Source organism: Macaca fascicularis, chromosome 19, assembly GCF_037993035.2.
Source record: "Macaca fascicularis isolate 582-1 chromosome 19, T2T-MFA8v1.1".
Classification (NCBI taxonomy): domain Eukaryota; kingdom Metazoa; phylum Chordata; class Mammalia; order Primates; family Cercopithecidae; genus Macaca; species Macaca fascicularis.
Window position 1 is genome coordinate 3,707,129 of NC_088393.1, and position 20,032 is coordinate 3,727,160.

A 20,032-nucleotide genomic window follows, 5' to 3' on the forward strand; every position below is an offset into this window, starting at 1 on the left:
GGAGAGAAAGCCGGGGCATGACCCAGCCCTGGGCACCACACCCCCGCACCCGCACCCGGGAGGGCAGGGAGATGCCTTTGTCCTGCCTGGCATCCTCTGATACGTTATTTATTTATTTTATTTTTTTTTTTTTTTTGAGACGGAGTCTTGCTGTGTCTCCCAGGCTGGAGTGCAGTGGCTGATCTCGGCTCACTGCAAACTCTGCCTCCCGGGTTCACACCATTCTCCCGCCTCAGCCTCCCAAGTGGCTGAGACTACAGGCGCCCGCCACCACGCCCCGCTAGTTTTTTGTATTTTTAGTAGAGACGGGGTTTCACCATGTTAGCCAGGATAGTCTCGATCTCCTGACCTCGTGATCCACCCGCCTCGGCCTCCCAAAGTGCTGGGATTACAGGCGTGAACCACCACACCCGGCCCTTTTGTTTCGTGTTTTGAGAGGGAGTCTCACCCTGTCGCCAAGGCTGGAGTGCAGTGGCCGGATCTCAGCTCACTGCAGCCTCTGCCTCCCGGGTTCAAGCGATTCTCCTGCCTCAGCCTCTTGAGTAGCTGGGATTACAGGCATGCGCCACCATGCCCAGCTGAGTTTTTTGTATTTTTAGTAGAGACGAGGTTTCACCATGTTGGCCAGGCTGGTTTTGAACTCCTAACCTCAAGTGATCCACCCACCTCGGCCTCCCAAAGTGCTAGGATTACAGGCATGAGCCACCAGGCCCAGCCTGATGCGTTTTTTGGTTTGTTTTTTGAGACGGAGTCCCGCTCTGTCGCCCAGGCTGGAGTGCAGTGGTGCGATCTGGGCTCACTGTAACCTCTGCTTCCCGGATTCAAGCGATTCTCCTGCCTCAGTCTCCCAAGGAGCTGGGATTACAGGCGCAGGCCACCACGCCTGGCTAATTTTTTTGTATTTTTAGTAGAGTCGGGTTTTCACCATGTTGGTCAGGCTGGTCTCAAACTCCTAACCTCAAATGACCCACCCACCTCAGCCTCCCTGGGATTACAGGCGTAAGCCACCAGGCCCGGCCTCTGATGCATTTTTTTTTTTTTTTGTTTTGAGACGGAGTCTTGCTCTGTAGCCCGGGCTGGAGTGCAGTGGCCGGATCTCAGCTCAGTGCAAGCTCCGCCTCCCGGGTTTAGGCCATTCTCCTGCCTCAGCCTCCGGAGTAGCTGGGACTACAGGCGCCCGCCACCTCGCCCGGCTAGTTTTTTGTATTTTTAGTAGAGACGGGGTTTCACGGTGTTAGCCAGGATGGTCTCGATCTCCTGACCTTGTGATCCGCCCGTCTCGGCCTCCCAAAGTGCTGGGATTACAGGCTTGAGCCACCGCGCCCGGCCTGATGCATTTTTTTAAAGTAATTTTCTGTATTATTATTATTTTGTAGAGATGAGGTCTTGCTATGTTGCCCGGGCTGGTCTCAAACTCCTGGCTTCAAGTGATCCTCCCACCTTGGCCTCCCAAAGCACTGGGATGACAGGAGTGAGCCATGGTGCTCGGCCTCTGATTCATTTACGAAAAAGGCAGGACAACGTGGTCAAAAGTGATATGGGACAGTCAGCGGGTGGCACAAATACACAGGGGATCTAGGTTGTGGTGTGGCGCATGGTAAATAAACACTTAATAAACATTCGTTCAACCAAGGACCCATGAAGGCATGTTGAATGTTCCAGACCAGATAGAGGGCACTGTCCTAGGAGCCCCAGCCACCTGTGACCAGTTAAGACACTTAAATGAACTGAAATTAAATAAACATTTTCAGGCCGGCACAGTGGCTCACACCTGGAATCCCAGTACTTTGGGAGGCCGAGGTGGGTGGATCATTTGAGGTCAGGAGTTCAAAACCAGCCTGGCCAATATCGTGAAACCCCATCTCTACTAAAAATACAAAAATTAGCTGGCAGTGGTACAGGCCTGTAATCCCAGCTACTCAGGAGGCTGGAGCAGGAGAATCGCTTGAACCCAGGAGGTGGAGGTTGCAGTGAGCTGAGATCTCACCACTGTACTCCCGCCTGGGGGACAGAGTGAAACTTCATCTCAGAAAAACAAAACAAAACAAAAATTTTCAGCTCCTCAGTTGCACTGGCCACATTTGAAGTACTCAAAGCCACGATCAGCTGGTGGCAATCGGGTTGGCCAGCAGTGGGTGTGGAACACTTCTATCACTGCAGAAAGTTCTGTGGACATTGGGGCTAGGTCTTCGTTGGGGGAGCCGTCCCCGTTAGCAGGGTGCTAAGCAGCATGCCTGGCCTCCACACTCCAGGCCAGGAGCATTTCCTCCCCCAGCTGTGACAACCACACTTGTCCCCTGACATCACCCAGTGTCCCCTTAGGGGTCAGAGTCTACTTCTTTTTTTTTTTTTTTTTTTTTTTTTTTTTTTGAGACGGAGTCTCGCTCTGTCGCCCAGGCTGGAGTGCAGTGGCCGGATCTCAGCTCACTGCAAGCTCCGCCTCCCGGGTTTACACCATTCTCCTGCCTCAGCCTCCCGAGTAGCTGGGACTACAGGCGCCCGCCACCTCGCCCGGCTAGTTTTTTGTATTTTTTAGTAGAGACGGGGTTTCACCGTGTTAGCCAGGATGGTCTCGATCTCCTGACCTCGTGATCCACCCGTCTCGGCCTCCCAAAGTGCTGGGATTACAGGCTTGAGCCACCGCGCCCGGCCCAGAGTCTACTTCTATGGAGAGTCAGTGGAACTCCGAGTAGCTTACACAAGAGACTTTTCTTCTTCCTTTCTTTTTGTTTTTTTTTTTTTTGAGACTGAGTCTTGCTCTATCGCCCAGGCTGGAGTGCGATGGCGCAGTCTCAGCTCACTGCAACCTCTACCTCCCAGGTTCAAGCGATTCTCATGTCTCAGCCTCCCGAGTAGCCGGGATGACAGGTGCCCGCCACCACATCCAGCTAATTTTTATATTTTTAGTAGAGATGGGGTTTCGCCATGTTGGCCAGGCTGGTCTCAAACTCCTGACCTCAAGTGATCCGCCCGCCTCGGCCTCCCTAAGTGCTGGGATTACAGGCGTGAACCACCGTGCCCGGCCCACACAAGAGACTTTCTAGAAGGGGAGCAGGGAGAGACCCCAACCACACAGGGTAAGACCTCAGAGGAGGCGGGGGGCTGGCCTGGGTCCCCAGGCAGGGAACCCCACCCTGGTACTCACGGCTTTCCCCCAGGGATGCTGGGTAGGGAGGAAGAGACAGATGACCCTCGGAGATGCGGGTGAGACTCAAATGCCATCTGTCAGAATGCCAGAGGGGGTGTCAGGCAGGTGACTCCAACCCACCTCTGTGCTGCCCCACGCCCACCTGCCATGCCGCTGTTAATCAGCCCCTCGCCAAGGAAGCAGAGATGCCCTCTCTCTGCCTGTCACACCACACAGGGAGGCCTGAGGTTTTCACTTGAGGGCACCGGCCCCAAAATCTCTGTCCAGGAAATCCTAGAACTCCAGGGTTCCAAGGATCCTGAAGGGTTCTCCATCCAACGTCCAGACTGGCTCTATGACAGAGGTCTCTCAACTCCAGCCCCCCGGGACAAATCTGGTCCACTGCTCACTTTTGTAAACAGTGTCCTAAGGCCAAGGCCCTACTGCTCCTTTTCATGCAGCTTAATCATCATTGCATTTTTCCACAATCACAAGTCCTGCTTTGTATTAAGCTTGTGGGACTACTGAGACCCCCAGATCGTCTTCCCATGCACACTTGCTGAGTCAGGACTCCCTTCCCTTTCTGCACTCCCGTGTCTCTCCTTGTGTAGTTGGTTTCTCCTCCCGGCCCCCAGCCCCTGGGCCCTGCTGACACCTCCTGCGCCCCCACCCAAGGACTCACCATGGGGGAGCGTCCGTATACCACAGAGCTGCTGACCTGAGGGGACAGGTGGAGGCTGACATAGGAGCTGGGCACAGAGAGGTCTCCATTGAGGGTGCTGTGGGAGCCCAGGCTGAAGGACGTGGTGAAGGGACTGGACAGAGTCAGGGGGCTCCTCAGGGCTGAGAGGGAAGAGTCGGGGACAGGTTTTGACACCCTGGACCCAGATCCCACCTCCCACTGCCTGGGGAGCTCCCTGGCCTTTCATTCGGAGTTTCCATGTGCTGGTCCCACATTGGCCATAGCCCAGGACACCTCCAGACCTCTGCACTATCATTCCTCCGGTGGACATGACTTTCTCTCCCTCTTTTTTTTTTTTTTTTTTTAGATGGAATCTTGCTCTGTTGCCAGGCTGGAGTTCAGTGGTGCGATCGCGGCTCACTGAAACCTCTGCCTCCTGGGTTCAAGCAATTCTGCTGCCTCAGCCTCCCGCGTAGCTGGGACTATGGCCATTCTCTTTCTTTTAATTGGCAAACTCCTACCCATCCTTCAAAACCCAGGCTCATGCCTGTAATCCCAGCACTTTGGAAGGCCGAAGTGGGAGGATCATCTGAGGTCAGGAGTTCAAGACCAGCCTGACCAACATAGTGAAACCTGGTCTCTACTAAAAATACAAAAATTAGCTGGGCATGGTGGCGCATGCCTGTAATTCCAGCTACTCGGGAGGCTGGGGCAGCAGAATTGCTTGAAGCCGGGAGCGGGAGGTTGCCATGAGCTGAGATCGCGCCATTGCACTCTAGCCTGGGCAACAAGAGTGAAACTCCGTCTCAAAAAAAAAAAAGAAAAAATAATTGAGGCCCAATGTCCCTTAACATCTCAGAAACATCCTTGAACCTCCCCGTTGCCAACCTCCAGCTTTGCCCTTCTTGGGCACCTGGCTTGGTACCAGCCCTGATTATACAGGGCTGTGAGTTTTGGGGTCTGGGTTTCGTCCCTTTTTGCCACCTGGGAGTTCCTTGAGGGCAGGTTCCAAGGACAACTTTTTTCAGGGGCCCTGGAACCAGCCCAGGGCGTGACCGTACGGCAGCAAAGATGACCACTGTCATTCCCCAGATTACTGATGGGGAAACTGAGGCTCAGAGAGGTTGGGTCACTTGCCCAAGGTCACCCAGCTGGTGAATACCCAAGCTTGGTCTGAAACCCAAGCCCATCTGGCCCCAAAGATCGTCTCTCCAGTGCACTAGGCTGAAACCCGCGACTAAGCCCGTTCCACGCTCCAGGCCTCAGTTTCCCTACCCGCCAAGCTGAGACAACGAGGAACTGCCCAGAGGGAGGCAGAGTCTAACTTGAAGTCACAAAAAGGACTAAGGCAATGAACGCCAGGCCTGGAATCTCAGCCTTCTGCCTCTCCAGCCCCTTTTCCTAGATCTCCCCGGAGATGAGGCCTGCTCCGGACAGGCACCAACAGGCAAGGTGCTCACCGATGCTGTCCGTGGAAGGCGCTGGCTTGGCAGCGAGCTGGCAGAGGTGACTGGCCGAGCTGGGTCCAGGGGTGGACGCGTCCTGGGGCGGGGAGGAGTCGCAGGACTTGGAGGCAGGAGTGCTGGGGGGAAGGTCATTCTGCAGAGAAAGGGCAGGACTGAACGCCACCAGACACCTGGTGTCTTGTGGCCTAATGATCTGATCAGAAACTGTGGGGGCCAGTCGCAGTGTCTCACGCCTGTAATCCCAACACTTTGGGAGGCCCAGGTGGACGGATCACCTGAGGTCAGGAGTTAGAGACCAGCCTGGCCAACATGGTAACATGGTAAAACCACATCTCTACTAAAAATACAAAAAAAGATTAGCCGGGCGTGGTGGCGCATGCCTGTGATCCCAGCTACTCAGGAGGCTGAGGCAGGAGAATTGCTTGAACCCGGGAGGTGGAGGTTGCAGTGAGCTGAGATCACGCCATTGCACTCCAGCCTGAGCAGCAGAACACGACTCTGTTTCAGCTGGGAGCGGTGGTTAACGCCTGTAATCCCAACACTTTGGGAGGCCGAGGCAGGTGGATCACTTGAGGTCAGGAGTTTGAGACCACCCTGGCCAACATGGTGAAACCCTGTCTACTAAAAATACAAAATTAGCTGGACATGGTGGCACGTGCCTGTAATTCCAGCTACTCGGGAGGCTGAGGCAGGAGACTTGCCTGAACCCGGGAGGCAGAAGTTGCAGTGAGCTGAGATCAGGCCATTGCACTCTAGCCTGGGCAACAAGAGCAAAATTCCACCAAAAAAAAAAAAAAAGGCAACAAAGTTACAAAGTTATAGGCTGTCAAGATTTGCATTTTTTTTTTTAATACAAGGTCTTGCTCTCAAAAATAACATGATCAGATAGGTGCTGTGGCTCATGCCTGTGATCCCAGCATGTTGGGAGGCCAGGACGGGCAGATCACCTGAGATCAGGAGATCTAGACCATCCTGGCTAACACAGTAAAACTCTGTTCTGCTAAAAATACAAAAAATTAGCCAGGTGTGGTGGCACGCACCTGTAGTCCCAGCTACCCACTATCCGGGAGGCTGAGACAGGAGAATCTCTTGAACCCGGGAGGCAGTGGTTGCAGTGAGCTGAGATCGCGCCACTGCACTCCAGACTGGGTGACAGAGGGAGACCCCATCTCCAAAACAAAAAACATAAAACAAACAAAAAAAGGCACGCTTGTAGCTCAATGCAGCCTCAACCTCCCACACTCAAGTGATCCTCCCGACTCAGCCTCCCAAGTAGCTGGCACTACAGGCACACGTCTCCATGCCCGGCTAACTTTTTAAATTTTTTTGTAGAGACAAGGTCTCACTATGTTGCCCAGGCTGGTTTCCAACTCCTGCTCTTGAGTGATCGTCCTGCCTTGGCCTCCCAAAGCCCTGGGATGACAGGCATGAGCCACAGCCCGCAGTCACTGTTGAGATTCTTGAACGACAAGGAATTAGAAACTCCGGGATGGGCTCGTGGAGAGGCAGACCCCACCGCGGCATATTCTCAGGCGAAGGAAGAACGCCTAGCACACAGTGCAATCCTCCTTGTGCCCCCCACGGAGAGGGAGGTGTCACCCAGAGCTGTCCTTCCCCAAGGGGAACTCTGAGGAAAGCAGCAGCTGGACCTCCATCTAGGGGCAGGTTCTGTTATCTCGGCTTCATGTCACCGCCTCCCCTGCCTCCCAAGAAACTTCGCATCCTTGTCTTGCGTCTGTCTCGGCTTCCCATGACACCATCGCACACACGCTGACAGCTGCACAGCACCCGCACCCGCGAGAGAGTGGATGGGACAACTGTGGGGTCAGGGAGGACCCCTGAGGGCTTCTCCAATACAACGGAGCTGCCCTACCCCCTCGTAAGGTTTTTCCCGCAGTGGGAGGAGGGCACTTAAGATAGAATGGGAGCCCCAACCTCTGGTGGTTGCCATGGTAACCTGCCAAGAGGGGAGGCCTTGAAACCGGGAGGGGAGGCCTAGAAACCGACATACTCTCCCCTGGTAAGTGCAGGGGAGGGGTCTGGAGAAGATTTGGGGTGAGGGGAGCCACAAAAGGAGCTGAATTTGGAATGCCCTGGGGGTGCTTTTAGATGGCTTACATGCCTGGCATTAAACTCCAGGAGGTCCAACTGGAAAGTTGTTCCTATATTAATTATCTTTCCTTCCGGGGACAACATCTCAGCTTGGGGCCGGTGTGTCTCTAAGCGCCTCTGGAAGGGCTCAACACATGCAGGCCTGGGTCCAGCTTAGCTGGCTGGGCTTTCACTGTGTTTATTTCCATGGGATTTCCTATTGATTGCAAGAGAGAGACCTGCTTTCCATGTAAGGTGGTGAATTGCCTTTTAAAATTTATCTACAAAGCTTCTTTACAAAGTTGCCTTTTAATATTTACTGAGGTTCAACAAAGTCAGTCCCAGCGGGAGGTTAAAAAAAAAAAGCACAAGGAGAGGGTGGACAATGCCAGCCGGGCTGATTTCTCATCATTGCCCTCTGTGTCATGGGGTAGTGTCTGTTTCCAGGCCCCCAGGATGAATAAAGTGAGTTTCAAGGCCCTCCCCTCCTCCTTACCAGGATGAGCTCCTTGGCTCTAGGGAGTGGTGAGCCAAGGCTAGAGGCCAAGGAGGCCGGACTGTCCACCAGGTCCCGACGGGCAGGAACACAGATGGGTACCTTTCCGCAGGGGGTGGTAGCCGGGCTGGGGGGCTCTGAGGGTTGGTCCTGGGTTCGAGAAGGTAACATTGAGCAGAGTTGAAATGAGAGAGAAGGAGTCCCTCTCTATCCTCCTCCCGACTCCCACCCCAATCTCTAGAATGGGTACCCACGACCTACCACGGGAAGATTATGAAACCTCCTGCTGCCTCAGTTTACTCATCTGTAAAATGTACTTTTTTTTTTTTTTTTTTTTGAGTCTCACTCCGTCACCCAGGCTGGAGTACAGTGGCTTCCTGCAACCTCCGCCTCCTGGGTTCAAGCAAGCACATCCAGCTAATTCTTTTGTATTTTTAGTAGAGACAGGGTTTCACCATGTTGGTCAGGCTGGTCTCAAACTCCTGACTTCAAGTGATCTATCCGCCTCAGTCTCCCAAAGTGCTGGGATTACAGGTGTGAGCCACCATGCCCAGCCTGTAAAATGGGTTTAATGATAGGCTCTACTCCATAAGCACCCATAGCAAGGACTACATAAGGCCTTGGTTTTATTTTGCCATTGAACAGATGGGGAAAAGTGAGGCCAGGGAAGTGGGGATGTCACGACCCACAAATCACTTAGTGAGCCCGGGCTTGAAGTCACTCCCCATGCAATGGAGAGGAGGTCAGCCAGAGGTGTCAGGGAGCCCCTGACACTTCCTGGCCCCATCCCAGCTGTCCCACAGAGGGGGGAACCAGGACCCCCACTACCTCTGGGTCCTCCCATTCCAGAAAACGCACCCCTTGCTCTGTGCCTAGAGTAGGGGAAGAGGCTGGACCCCTGGACTCACCTCATCCACCACCAGATTGTAGTCACTCTTGTCTTCGTCGCTTTCCTGGTAGGAGATGGGGGAGAGAGCTCATTGTGGTCATGCCCCTGCCTCCGTGCCCCCATCCACTCCCCAGGAGTTGGGGGCATGAGCCCAGCCAGTCCCAAGGCATGACTGGGATTCTCAGACCCCTGCATCCGTTTGCTGAGAGCAGAAGGGAAGGCCGCACGTGCCCGCATCTGGGAAGGACGGGGTCGGCCGGGCAGGTGGGCACCTTGTAGAGAGGACTTTGAAGGATGTGGACTACATGAGTGCCCTGTGTGACTCCCGGTCCTCAGACCTCAGTTTACCCCCTGTACGGTAAGGGGAGAGCCAGAGACCAGGAATCGTCCCTACCTCCTTCCTCGATCTCGCCAACGAAGTCAAGCAGTCCCTCGGGCATGTCTGTCTCACCCATCTCTCTGGCCATTTCCACCCACTACAGCCCTAGGACAGACCTCGTACCCTCCTAATCCCTTCCTGGGGCTCCTGGCCTCCAGCCTTGCCCCCTCCAGGCAACCCTCCAAGCTGGCCCCAGATAGATTTTCCTAAGACCTATCCCCACCTCTGCTCTGCAACCCTCTATGGCTCCCCATTGCTTTGGAAGAAAGACCAAGCTCCAATTCTCTTCACTGATGCAGACAACACTATCCTGGGTACCATGGCAGGGAGCGGGGTGGGATGGGACACCACTGACATGCTGGGCTGCAGGGCAGCCTCTGGTTGGGCTGGAAACCAAAGGAAGAAAAAAGGTTGCAGCCTGGAAGACAAAATCCGCCCAGTGGGTAGGTTCTCCTACACTCCATTCCTATGCGCAGTTTTCTTCTTTTTTTTTTTTTTTTTTTTTTTTGAGGTGGAGTCTTCACTCTGTCACCCAGGCTGGAGTGCAGTGGCACCATCTCGTCTCACTGCAAGCTCCGCCTCCAGGGTTCGCGCCATTCTCCTGCCTCAGCCTCCCGAGTAGCTGGGACTACAGGCGCCCGCCACCGCGCCCGGCTAATTTTTTGTATTTTAGTAGAGACGGGGTTTCACCGTGTTAGCCAGGATGGTCTCGATCTCCTGACCTCGTGATCCGCCCGCCTCGGCCTCCCAAAGTGCAGGGATTACAGGCGTGAGCCACCGCGCCCGGCCAGTTTTCTTCTTTAAATGAAAATTTGTTGCGTCCAGGTGCAATGGCTCACACCTGTAATCCCAGCACTTTGGGGGACCAAGGCAGGTGGATCACCTGAGGTCAGGAGTTTGAGATCAGCCTGGCCAACATGGTGAAACCCGATCTCTATTAAAAATACAAAATTTAGCCAGGTGTGGTGGCGGGTGCCTGTAATCCCAGCTACTGGGTAGGCTGAGGCAGGAGAATCGCTTGAACCCAGAAGGCGGAGGCTGCAGTGAGCTGAGATCGCACCATTGTACTCTAGACTGGGCAAGAGAACAAGACTCTGCCTCAATAAATAAATAAATAAAATTCATTGCCAAAAAAACCAAAAAACAAAAAACAGCTATTAGGTAAAAAGAAGATTTAAGGCTTCTCTGAGAAACGGCAATATTGGCCCACACTAAGCCTGCCAGTCTCCGAGGACCAAGTTGCAGCTGCCCCCGTAGGTGGGAGAAGGGCTCCCCAGCTGGTCACAGCCCCATTCCCCACATTCAGCCTGGCCCCTGGGACGCTAGTTTGAAACTACAAGTGTGCAGCTGTCTGGCAATAAGAGGAGGTCCCAGCCTCTAGGAGGTGGTCAGGGAAGGCTTCCTGTAGGAGGTGGTACCTTGTGTCTTGATGGAAAAACAGGTTTTCTAAAACGTGTGTGTTCTCGGGAAAGAAAACAGCTGGAGCAGAAGTTAGAAGGTGGGAAAATGGCTGTATGGCCCAGAGGCCACAGAGACTTCAAGCAACTGGAGTTAAGCCTTGCATCACAGGATCTGCTCTGATTGGTCACTACTCTGAGTAGTAGGGAGCTATGGAAGGTTCTGGAGTGAGAGAATCATGGCCAGAGCTGGGCTCTGGAAGGCTCTGAGGGCATGCCCACCCCAGTCCTGCACCTGCCCCCACTCACATAAGGTCCTGACAGCTCCTTCTCATCTGCTCTCTGCTTCCCACCACCACCAGGGCCACTCGGTCGCTCCTCCTCCACGAGACTCTCAGGAGGCGAGGGAGACGCACTCTGCAGAGAGACAAGGGCCAGGGGGAGAAACAGTCAGGGCCCCGGGCTCCTAGATTGCATTGTGATCCAGCCAAGACTGAGGGTCCCCACCGTTATTAGGGTCTGGACCACAAGCTTCCCATCTGGGAAATGGGAGCTTCCAAGAGCTGACTCAGTGCTAAACTTTTATTTTCTTTTCTCTTTTGTTTTGTTTTTGACAGAGTCTTGCTCTGTTGCCCAGGCTGGAGTATAGTGGAGTCATCTCAGATCACTGCAAGCTCCGCCTCCCAGGTTCAAGCGATTCTCCTGCCTCAGCCTCCCCAGTAGCTGGGATTACAAGCATGCACCACCATACCCAGCTAATTTTTGTATTTTTAATAGAGACGGGGTTTCGCCATGTTGGCCAGGCCTGTCTCGAACTCCTGACCTCAGGTGATCCACCTGCCTCAGCCTCCCAAAGTGTTGGGATTACAGGCATGAGCCACTGCAAGCAGCACCTTACTTCTTTCTGAGACCTCTCTGACATCTATAGTTACTTCAAAATTAAACCATTTTGGCCGGGCGCAGTGGCTCACGCCTGTAATCCCAGCACTTTGGGAGGCCGAGGTGGGCGGAGCAGGAGGTCAGGAGATCGAGATCATCCTGGCTAACAGTGAAACCTCATCTCTACTAAAAATACAAAAAAAAAAAAAAAATTAGCCAGGCATGGTGGTGGGCACCTATAGTCCCAGCTACTGGGAAGCTGAGGCAGGAGAATCTCTTGAACCCAGGAGGTGGAGTGTGCAGTGAGCCGAGATCGTGCCACTGCACTCCAGCCTGGGCAACAGGGCGAGACTCCGATTCAAAAGTAAAATTAAACCATTTTTTGAAAAACTTACAGACACAGCTCGCATGACATTTCTGTTGGGGAACACCCACAGATATTGCCGAACGGATGATGGCTACACGAACGGAAGTGAGGATGGGAAGAAGGATCCAAGGTCTTGCATTCATTTATTTAATCACCCAAAAAAAGCTCGAGGTCAAATTTTTTTTTGTTTTTTGATATGGAATCTCACTCGGTCGCCCAAGCTGGAGTGCAGTGGTGTAATCTCGACTCACTGCAACCTCCACCTCCCAGGTTCAAGCGATCCTCCTGCCTCAGCCTCCCCAGTAGCTGGGATTACAGGCACCTGCCACCATGCCCAGCTAATTTTGTATTTTTAGTAGAGACAGGGTTTCATCATATTGGCCAGGCTGGTCTCGAACTCCTGACCTCAAGTTATCCACCCACCTTGGCCTCCCAAAGTGGTGGGATTATAGGTGTGAGCCACCAAGCCCGGCCATGATTGAAAATTTTAAACACTACAGCCTTGTGGGCATCTCCCACACAGAAAGGCTTCAGGAAACCGGGCTGTGGATCTTTTTGTTGTTGTTGTTGCTGTTGTTTTTTGAGACAGTCTCACACTGTCGCACAGGCTGTAGTGCGTGGTGCAATCTCGGCTCACTGCAACCTCTGTCTCCCAGGTTCAAGTGATTCTCCTGCCTTGGCCTCCCGAGTAACTGGGATTACAGGCACCTGCCACCACATTTGGCTAATTTTTGAATTTTTAGTAGAGACAGGGTTTCGCCATGTTGGCCAGGCTGGTTTTGAACTCCTGGCCTCAAGCAATCTGCCCACCTCGGCCTCCCAAAGTGCTGGGATTACAGGTGTCAGTGCCTGCATCTGGCTTTTTTTTTTTTTTTTTTTTTTGAGACAGGGTCTTCCTCTGTCACCCAGGCTGGAATGCATTGGTGCAATCACAGCTCCCTGCAGCCTTGGCCTTCTGGGCTCAAGCGAACCTCCCACGTCAGCCTCCCAAGTAGCTGACACAACAGGCATGGACCACCACACCCAGCTAACTTTTTGTATTTTTCTGTAGAGACGGGGTTTTGCCATGTTGCTCAGGCTGGTCTCAAACTCCTAGCCTCAAATGATTCTCCTACCTCTGCCTACCAAAGTGCTGGGATCACAGGCGTGAGCCACCACGCTCGGCCTAGGTCTCATTCTGAGGCCCCCATCGGCTCAGAACCAGCATCGGCCTTCCAAGAATATAAAGAGAGTCCCAGGGTGACACTCACTTACCCTGCTCGGGGCTCTCTCCACTGGCAGATTGGAAATGAGATAAAGAGAAAGGAGAAAGAATGAGGTGTTTGTATCCAGAGGGTACAGCCCTCCACAGTTTATAAAGCCCCCCGCCCCCACCATCCCACCCAGAGTCTCCCTATCCGTCCAACACCCTTGCAAGTGGTGGACTATCCCTCCCCTGCATTCAGATCAACGCCCAGAGAGGGGCAGTGACTTGCCCCGAGGCACGGAGCACACCAGGGGTAATGTTGAACCCCAAGGCCTTGTAGCCGCTCTCATTCATCCCCTCACACTTTTTTTTTTTTTTAATTTATTAATTAATTAATTAATTTATTTATCTGGAGACAGAGTCTTGCTCTGTTGCCCAGGCTGGAGTGCAGTGGCCTGATCTCAGTTCACTGCAAGCTCCGCCTCCCAGGTTCACGCCATTCTCCTGCCCCAGCCTCCCGAGTAGCTGGGACTACAGGCGCCCGCCACCTCGTCCAGCTGTTGTATTTTTTATTAGAGATGGGGTTTCGGGCCAGGCACGGTGGCTCAAGCCTGTAATCCCAGCACTTTGGGAGGCCGAGATGGGCGGATCACGAGGTCAGGAGATCGAGACCAGCCTGGCTAACGTGGTGAAACCACGTCTCTACTAAAAAAAAAATACAAAAAACTAGCCGGGCGAGGTGGCGGGCAGCTGTAGTCTCAGCTACTCGGGAGGCTGAGGCAGGAGAATGACGTAAACCCGGGAGGCGGAGCTTGCAGTGAGCTGAGATCCGGCCACTGCACTCCAGCCTGGGCAACAGAGCAAGACTCTGTCTCAAAAAAAAAAAAACAAAAAACAGATGGGGTTTCACCGTGTTAGCCAGGATGGTCTCGATCTCCTGACCTCGTGATCCATCTGTCTTGGCCTCCCAAAATGTTGGGATTACAGGCGTGAGCCACCGCGCCTGGCCCATCCCCTCACACTTTAAAAGATGGAGTCTTGGCCGGGCGCGGTGGCTCAAGCCTGTAATCCCAGCACTTTGGGAGGCCGAGGAGGGTGGATCACGAGGTCAGGAGATCGAGACCATCCTGGCTAACATGGTGAAACCCTGTCTCTACTAAAAATACAAAAAACTAGCCGGGCGTGGTGGTGGCGCCTGTAGTCCCAGCTACTCAGAGGCTGAGGCGGGAGAATGGTGTGAACCCAGGAGGTGGAGCTTGCAGTGAGCCGGAGATCGCGCCACTGCACTCCAGCCTGGGTGACAGAGTGAGACTCCGTCTCAAAAAAAAAAAAAAAGAAAAGATGGAGTCTTGCTCCGTTGCCCAGGCTGGAGTGCAGTGGCCCAGTCAGAGTTCACTGCAGCCTCGACCTCCTGGGCTCAGCCTCTCGAGTAGCTGGGACTCCATCCAGGTGCATGCCATCATGCTTGGCATTTATTTACTTATAAATGAGATGGCCTCTCGCTCAGTTGCCCAGGCTGAACTCGGCTCACTGCAACCTCTGCCTCCCAGGTTCAAGTGATTCTCCTGCCTCAGCCTCCCGAGTAGCTGGGATTACAGGCATGCACCACCACTCTTGCCTAATTTTTTTGGTATTTTTAGTAGAGATGGGGTTTCCCCATGTTGGCCAGGCTGCTCTCGAACTCCTGGCCTCAGGTGATCCAGCCACCTTGGCCTCTCAAAGTGCTGGGATTACAGGCATAAGCCACCATGCCCAGCCTATGCTTGGCTAATTTTTAAATTTTTCAGAGATGGCATCTTGCTATGTTGCTCAGGCTGGCCTCTAACTCCTGGCCTCAAGTGATCCTCCCAGCTCAGCCTCCTAAGTAGCTGGGGTTACAAGTGTGCACCACCACACCCAGCTAATTTTTAAAATTTTTGTAGAGACGGGGTCTTGCTCTGTTGCCCAGGCTGGTCATGAACTCCTGGGCTCAAGTGATCCTCTCGCCTCAGCCTCCCAAAGTGTTGGGATTACAGGTGTGAGCCACCGCATCCCCTCACGCTGATGTGTTTGCTGCCCTGGCCTTCCAGTCCTCCTCCCCAGCCCCATCCCCCCAGCCAATGCCACCTCACGCTGCCCACTCACCTCTGGACCCCTCGGCCTCCACGCCCACACGGTCCTCCTTGACAGCCGCAGCCAACTGAGCCTGGGCAGCCAGGGCTCCAGAGAGGGCGAGCAGCCCCGTAGCACTGCCACCCACCAGCCCGGCTGGGCGGGGGGTGAGGGGCACAGGGGGTGCGTGATGGGACAGCGGCTGGAGCTGCTGCTGCTAGAAAGGAGGGAGGATGGGCCGGGGCGGGGGGCAGCGGGAGCCCAGCAGTCCCCAGGCGAAGAGGTAGACACAGGGGACGGGACCCAAGCACAGAGTGTGCCCCTGGGATTCCCAGGACCGCTGGAGCCAAGACCCACACACCACCCCCAGCTTTAACACCTCCTGGGCGGGTGACAGGGACCTGGGACTGGGTGTCTTCCCATGGCAGGGCAGGGGCTGAAGAGACTCACCCCAATGAGGCTGTTCAGTTCCCCCACGGTGACCTGCTTGGCGCGCTCTACGGCCTGGAGCACCTGCTGCTGATGCTGGCGGGTGGAAGGGACCAGGTAGAGGGTACACCGAGCCCCTACTCACGCTGGTGCTGCCCTTAGGGGCCTGACCTCTCCCCGCCACCCTCTCATCTTTGCCCCAGTACTTCCCATTTCTCTTTTATCTTTTTCCCCCTCAGTCTCTCCCTTTCCTTTTGGAGTTTTGAAATAAGCACACGGAGAAAGAAACGAAACCTAACTGCAGTTAGAATCATTACAAATGAGGCCGGGCGTGGCGGCTCACGCCTGGAATCCCAGCACTGTGGGAGGTGGAGGCGGGCGGATCACCTGAGGCCAGGAGTTCGAGACCAGCCTGGCCAACATGGTGAAACCCCGTCTCTACTAAAAATACAAAAATTAGCCAGGCGTGGTGGTGCATGCCTGTAATCCCAGCTGCTCGGGAGGCTGAGGCAGGAGAATTGCTTGAACCCAGGATGTGGAAGTTGCAGTGAGCCAAGATTGTACCACTGCACTCCAGCCTGGTGACAGAGTGAGACTCCATCTCAAAAAAAAATAATAAAATAAAAATAAAAATCATAGTCTCTCCTTCAGGGCATTGCAGACATTTGGGGCTGGATCATTCTCTGGGGCAGGGCTGTTCCGGGCACTGCAAGGGGCTGAGCAGCACCCTTGACCTCCACCCACTCCAATGCCAGGGGCACTCCCCAGTTGTGACAACTACAGATGTCTCCTGGTGGTTTAAAAAAAAAAAAAGCCGGGCGTGGTGGCTCAAGCCTGTAATCCCAGCACTTTGGGAGGCAGAGACGGGCGGATCACGAGGTCAGGAGATCGAGACCATCCTGGCTAACACGGTGAAACCCCATCTCTATTAAGAAATACAAAAAACTAGCCGGGCAAGGTGGCGGGCGCCTGTAGTCCCAGCTACTCGGGAGGCTGAGGCCGGAGAATGGCGTGAACCCGGGAGGCGGAGCTTGCAGTGAGCTGAGATCCGGCCACTGCACTCCAGCCTGGGTGACAGAGCGAGACTCCGTCTCAAAAACAAAACAAAACAAAACAAAACAAAACAAAACAAACAAACAAACAAACAAAACCAATGTAATAAATCAGCACCATGGACTCTCCTCCTAGGTTAAGGAACAGAAAGTACCAGACTCCAGGGTTCCCCTACACTCCCTGCCATCAGAACACCCTTCCTTCTCCACTTTCATGACAATAATTTCTTTGTTTTTCTGTATAATTCTGCCTCCTACGATCGCCTTCCTAAACCTGCTTGGATTTGTCCGTTTTGAACTACGTTGTGGGCTCATTCTCTGTGTTCTCTTTGGTGTCTGGCCTCTCTCAGCATAACATTTTAAGCTTCTTCCATGATGTGGTGGGTGGCGGCAGCGCGTTCAGCTCTCAGAGCTGCGGGACTCTGCCACAAGAAAATGTTCTATCTGGGCCGGTCGTCGCGGCAGCTCACACCTGTAATCCCAGCACTTTGGCAGACCAAGGCAGGTGGATCACCTGGAGGTCAGGAGTTCAAGACTAGCCTGGCCAACATGGTGAAACCCCATCTCTACTAAAAATACAAAAAATTAGCCAGACATGGTGGCGGCTGCCTATAATCCCAGCTACTCCTGAGGCTGAAGCAGGAGAATCACTTGAACCCAGGAGGCAGAGCTTGCAGTGAGCTAAGATTGCGCCACTGCACTCCAGCCTGAGCGACAGAGTGAGACTCAGTCTCAAAAAAAAAAAGAAAAAAAGAAAAAAAAAAAGGCGGCCGGGCGGTGGTGACTCACACCTGTAATCCCAGCACTTTGGGAGGCTGAGGCGGGCGGATCACGAGATCAGGAGTTCAAGACCAGCCTGACCAACATGGTGAAACCCCATCTCTACTAAAAATACAAAAATTAGTCAGGCGTGGTGACGCATGCCTGTAATTCCAGCTACTTGGGAGGCTGAGGCAGGAAAGTCGCTTGAACCTGGGAGCCAGAGGTTGCAGTGAACCAAGATTGTGCCATGCACTCCAACCTGGGCAACAGAGACTCAGTCTCAAAAAATAATAATAGGCCGGGCGCGGTGGCTCAGGCCTGTAATCCCAGCACTTTGGGAGGCCGAGACAGGCGGATCACAAGGTCAGGAGATCGAGACCATCCTGGCTAACACGGCGAAACCCCGTCTCTACTAAAAACACAAAAAATTAGCCGGGCGAGGTGGCAGCGCCTGTGGTCCCAGCTACTCGGGAGGCTGAGGCAGGAGAATGGCAGGAACCCGGGAGGCGGAGCTTGCAGTGAGCTGAGATCTGGCCACTGCACTCCAGCCTGGGCGACAGAGCGAGACTCCGTCTCAAAAAAAAAAAAAAAAAATAATAATAATAATAATAAATAAAATGTTGTATCTTTGCTGTTCCACACAGAAGCCACTGGACATGTGTGTGGTCACCGGGCATTTGACATGTGGCTGGTGCAACTGATGAATAGGATGCCTAATTTTATTAAATTGAAGTGAATATAAATTTAAATATAAAATAAGTTTAATAGGCTTATTTTTATTTTTACTTTTTTGAGACGTAGTCTCACTCTGTTGCCCATGCTGGAGTGCAGTGGCATGATCTTGGCTCACTGCAGCCTCCGCCTCCCAGGTTCAGGCAATTCTCCTGCCTCAGCCTCCCAAGTAGCTGAGATTACAAGCACCCACCACCACGCCCGACTAATTTTCATACTTTTAGTAGAGATGGGGTTTTGCCACGTTGACCAGGCTGGTCTTAAACCCCTGATCTCAAGTGATTTGCCCCCCCTCAGCCTCCCAAAGTGCTGTTATTACAGGTGTGAGCCACCGTGCCTAAATATAAATTTAAATACAAAATTAATTTAATAGATTCCAGGCCAGGTGCAGTGGCTCATGCTTGTAATCCCAGTACTTTAGGACTCCAGAGTGGGAGGATTACGTGAGTCCAAGAGTTGGAGACCAGCCTGGGCAACATGGTGAGACCCCCTCTCTATTACTATATATACACACACACACACACACACACACATATTACTATATATACACACACACATTATTTTATATATATACACACACATATTACTCTATATATACACACACACATTACTCTATATATACACACACACATTATATATATATACACACACACATATTACTCTATATATACACACACACATTATTATATATATATATACACACACACACATTACTATATATATACACACACACACATATTACTATATTATATATATACACACACACACACACACACACACTTATTTGAGCCGGAGTCTCGCTCTGTCGCCCCCACTGGAATGCAGTGGTGTGATCTCAGCTTACGCTAACCTCCGCCTCCCAGGTTCAAGCAATTCTCCTGCCTCAGCCTCCTGAGTAGCTGGGATTACAGGCACCTGCCGCCACGCCCGGCTAATTTTTGTAAAAAAAATATTTTTTTAGGCCAGGTGTGGTGGCTGACACCTGTAATCCCAGCACTTTGGGAGGCCGGGGCGGATGGATCACCTGAGGTCAGGAGTTCAAGACCAGCCTGGGCAACATGGTGAAACCCTCTCTCTACAAAAATGCAAAAACTAGCCAGCATGATGGCGGGTGCCTGTAATCCCAACCACTCAGGAGGCTGAGGCGGAAGAATCACTTGAAATCGGGAGGCAGAGGTTCTAGTGAGCCAAGATCGTGCCACTGCACTCCAGCCTGGGCAACAGAGCAAGAATCCATCTCGAAAGAAAGAAAGAGAGAGAGAGAGAAATAAAGAAAGAAAAAATAAAGAAACAGGGACTGTGCAAAGGCTGAAAGGAACCTGGGGCACTCTCAGAAGAGGCGGTTTTGTTTGTTTGTTTGTTTGTTTTTGAGACAGAGTCTCTGTCACCCAGACTGGAGTGCAGTGGCGCGATCTCTGCTCACCGCAACCTCCGCCTCCCGAGTTCAAGCAATTCTACTCTCCTGCCTCAGCCTCCTGAGTAGCTGGGACTATAGGCGCACACCACCATGCCCAGCTAATTTTATTTTATTTTATTTTTTTAAGTTTTAGCAGAGACAGGGTTTCACCATGTTGGACAGGCTGGTCTCAAACTCCCGACCTCTGGTGATCCACCTGCCTCAGCCTCCCAAAATCTTAGGATTACAGGTGTGAGCCACCGCGCCAGGCCAGATTACAGGCCATTTTAACCATTTGTAAGTGCACAGCTCAGCAGTGTAAAGCACACACACAGTGGTGCAGCCACACCAGCACCATCTCCAGAATTTTCCCTTCTTCCCAAACTGAATTTCTGTCCCCATGAAACACTGACTCCCGGTCCCCTCCCCACCCCCTGGCACCCCCCATTCTGCTTTCTGTCTCAGTGAACCTGACAACCCTGGGACCTCCTAGGAGTGGATCACCCAGGGTTTGTCCCTCTGTGATTTCTCCTAGCACGACGGCAGGGGTAACTTTCATCGGGTGCCGAGTAAGCGCACCCATGATCTTCAGGGCCCTGGGTGTATTGAGC

The 20,032-nt window shown here is 53.0% G+C and overlaps 1 protein-coding gene across 7 annotated transcripts in view; it reads right to left on the reverse strand.

Annotated features, from left to right (window-relative positions):
- The window catches only part of TLE2 (TLE family member 2, transcriptional corepressor), a 35,338-nt gene that overhangs the window by 9,928 nt on the left and 5,378 nt on the right, over positions 1–20,032 (reverse strand). For 4 of the 7 annotated variants that reach the window (XR_006694531.3, XM_065536409.2, XM_045381037.3 and 1 more), the window contains 9 exons: positions 15,501–15,575; positions 15,084–15,267; positions 13,028–13,047; positions 10,837–10,944; positions 8,771–8,815; positions 7,863–8,012; positions 5,270–5,408; positions 3,810–3,970; positions 3,146–3,222 (listed from right to left, as the gene is read on the reverse strand). Coding sequence is in view for 6 of the 7 variants with exons in the window: in XM_065536409.2 (XP_065392481.1) it covers positions 3,146–3,222; positions 3,810–3,970; positions 5,270–5,408; positions 7,863–8,012; positions 8,771–8,815; positions 10,837–10,944; positions 13,028–13,047; positions 15,084–15,267; positions 15,501–15,575 (959 nt within the window). In the remaining variant the exon portion in view is untranslated. The remainder of the gene's footprint in view (positions 1–3,145; positions 3,223–3,809; positions 3,971–5,269; positions 5,409–7,862; positions 8,013–8,770; positions 8,816–10,836; positions 10,945–13,027; positions 13,048–15,083; positions 15,268–15,500; positions 15,576–20,032) is intronic. The other 3 variants (XM_074025305.1, XM_045381035.3, XM_045381036.3) reach the window with 2 other exon arrangements.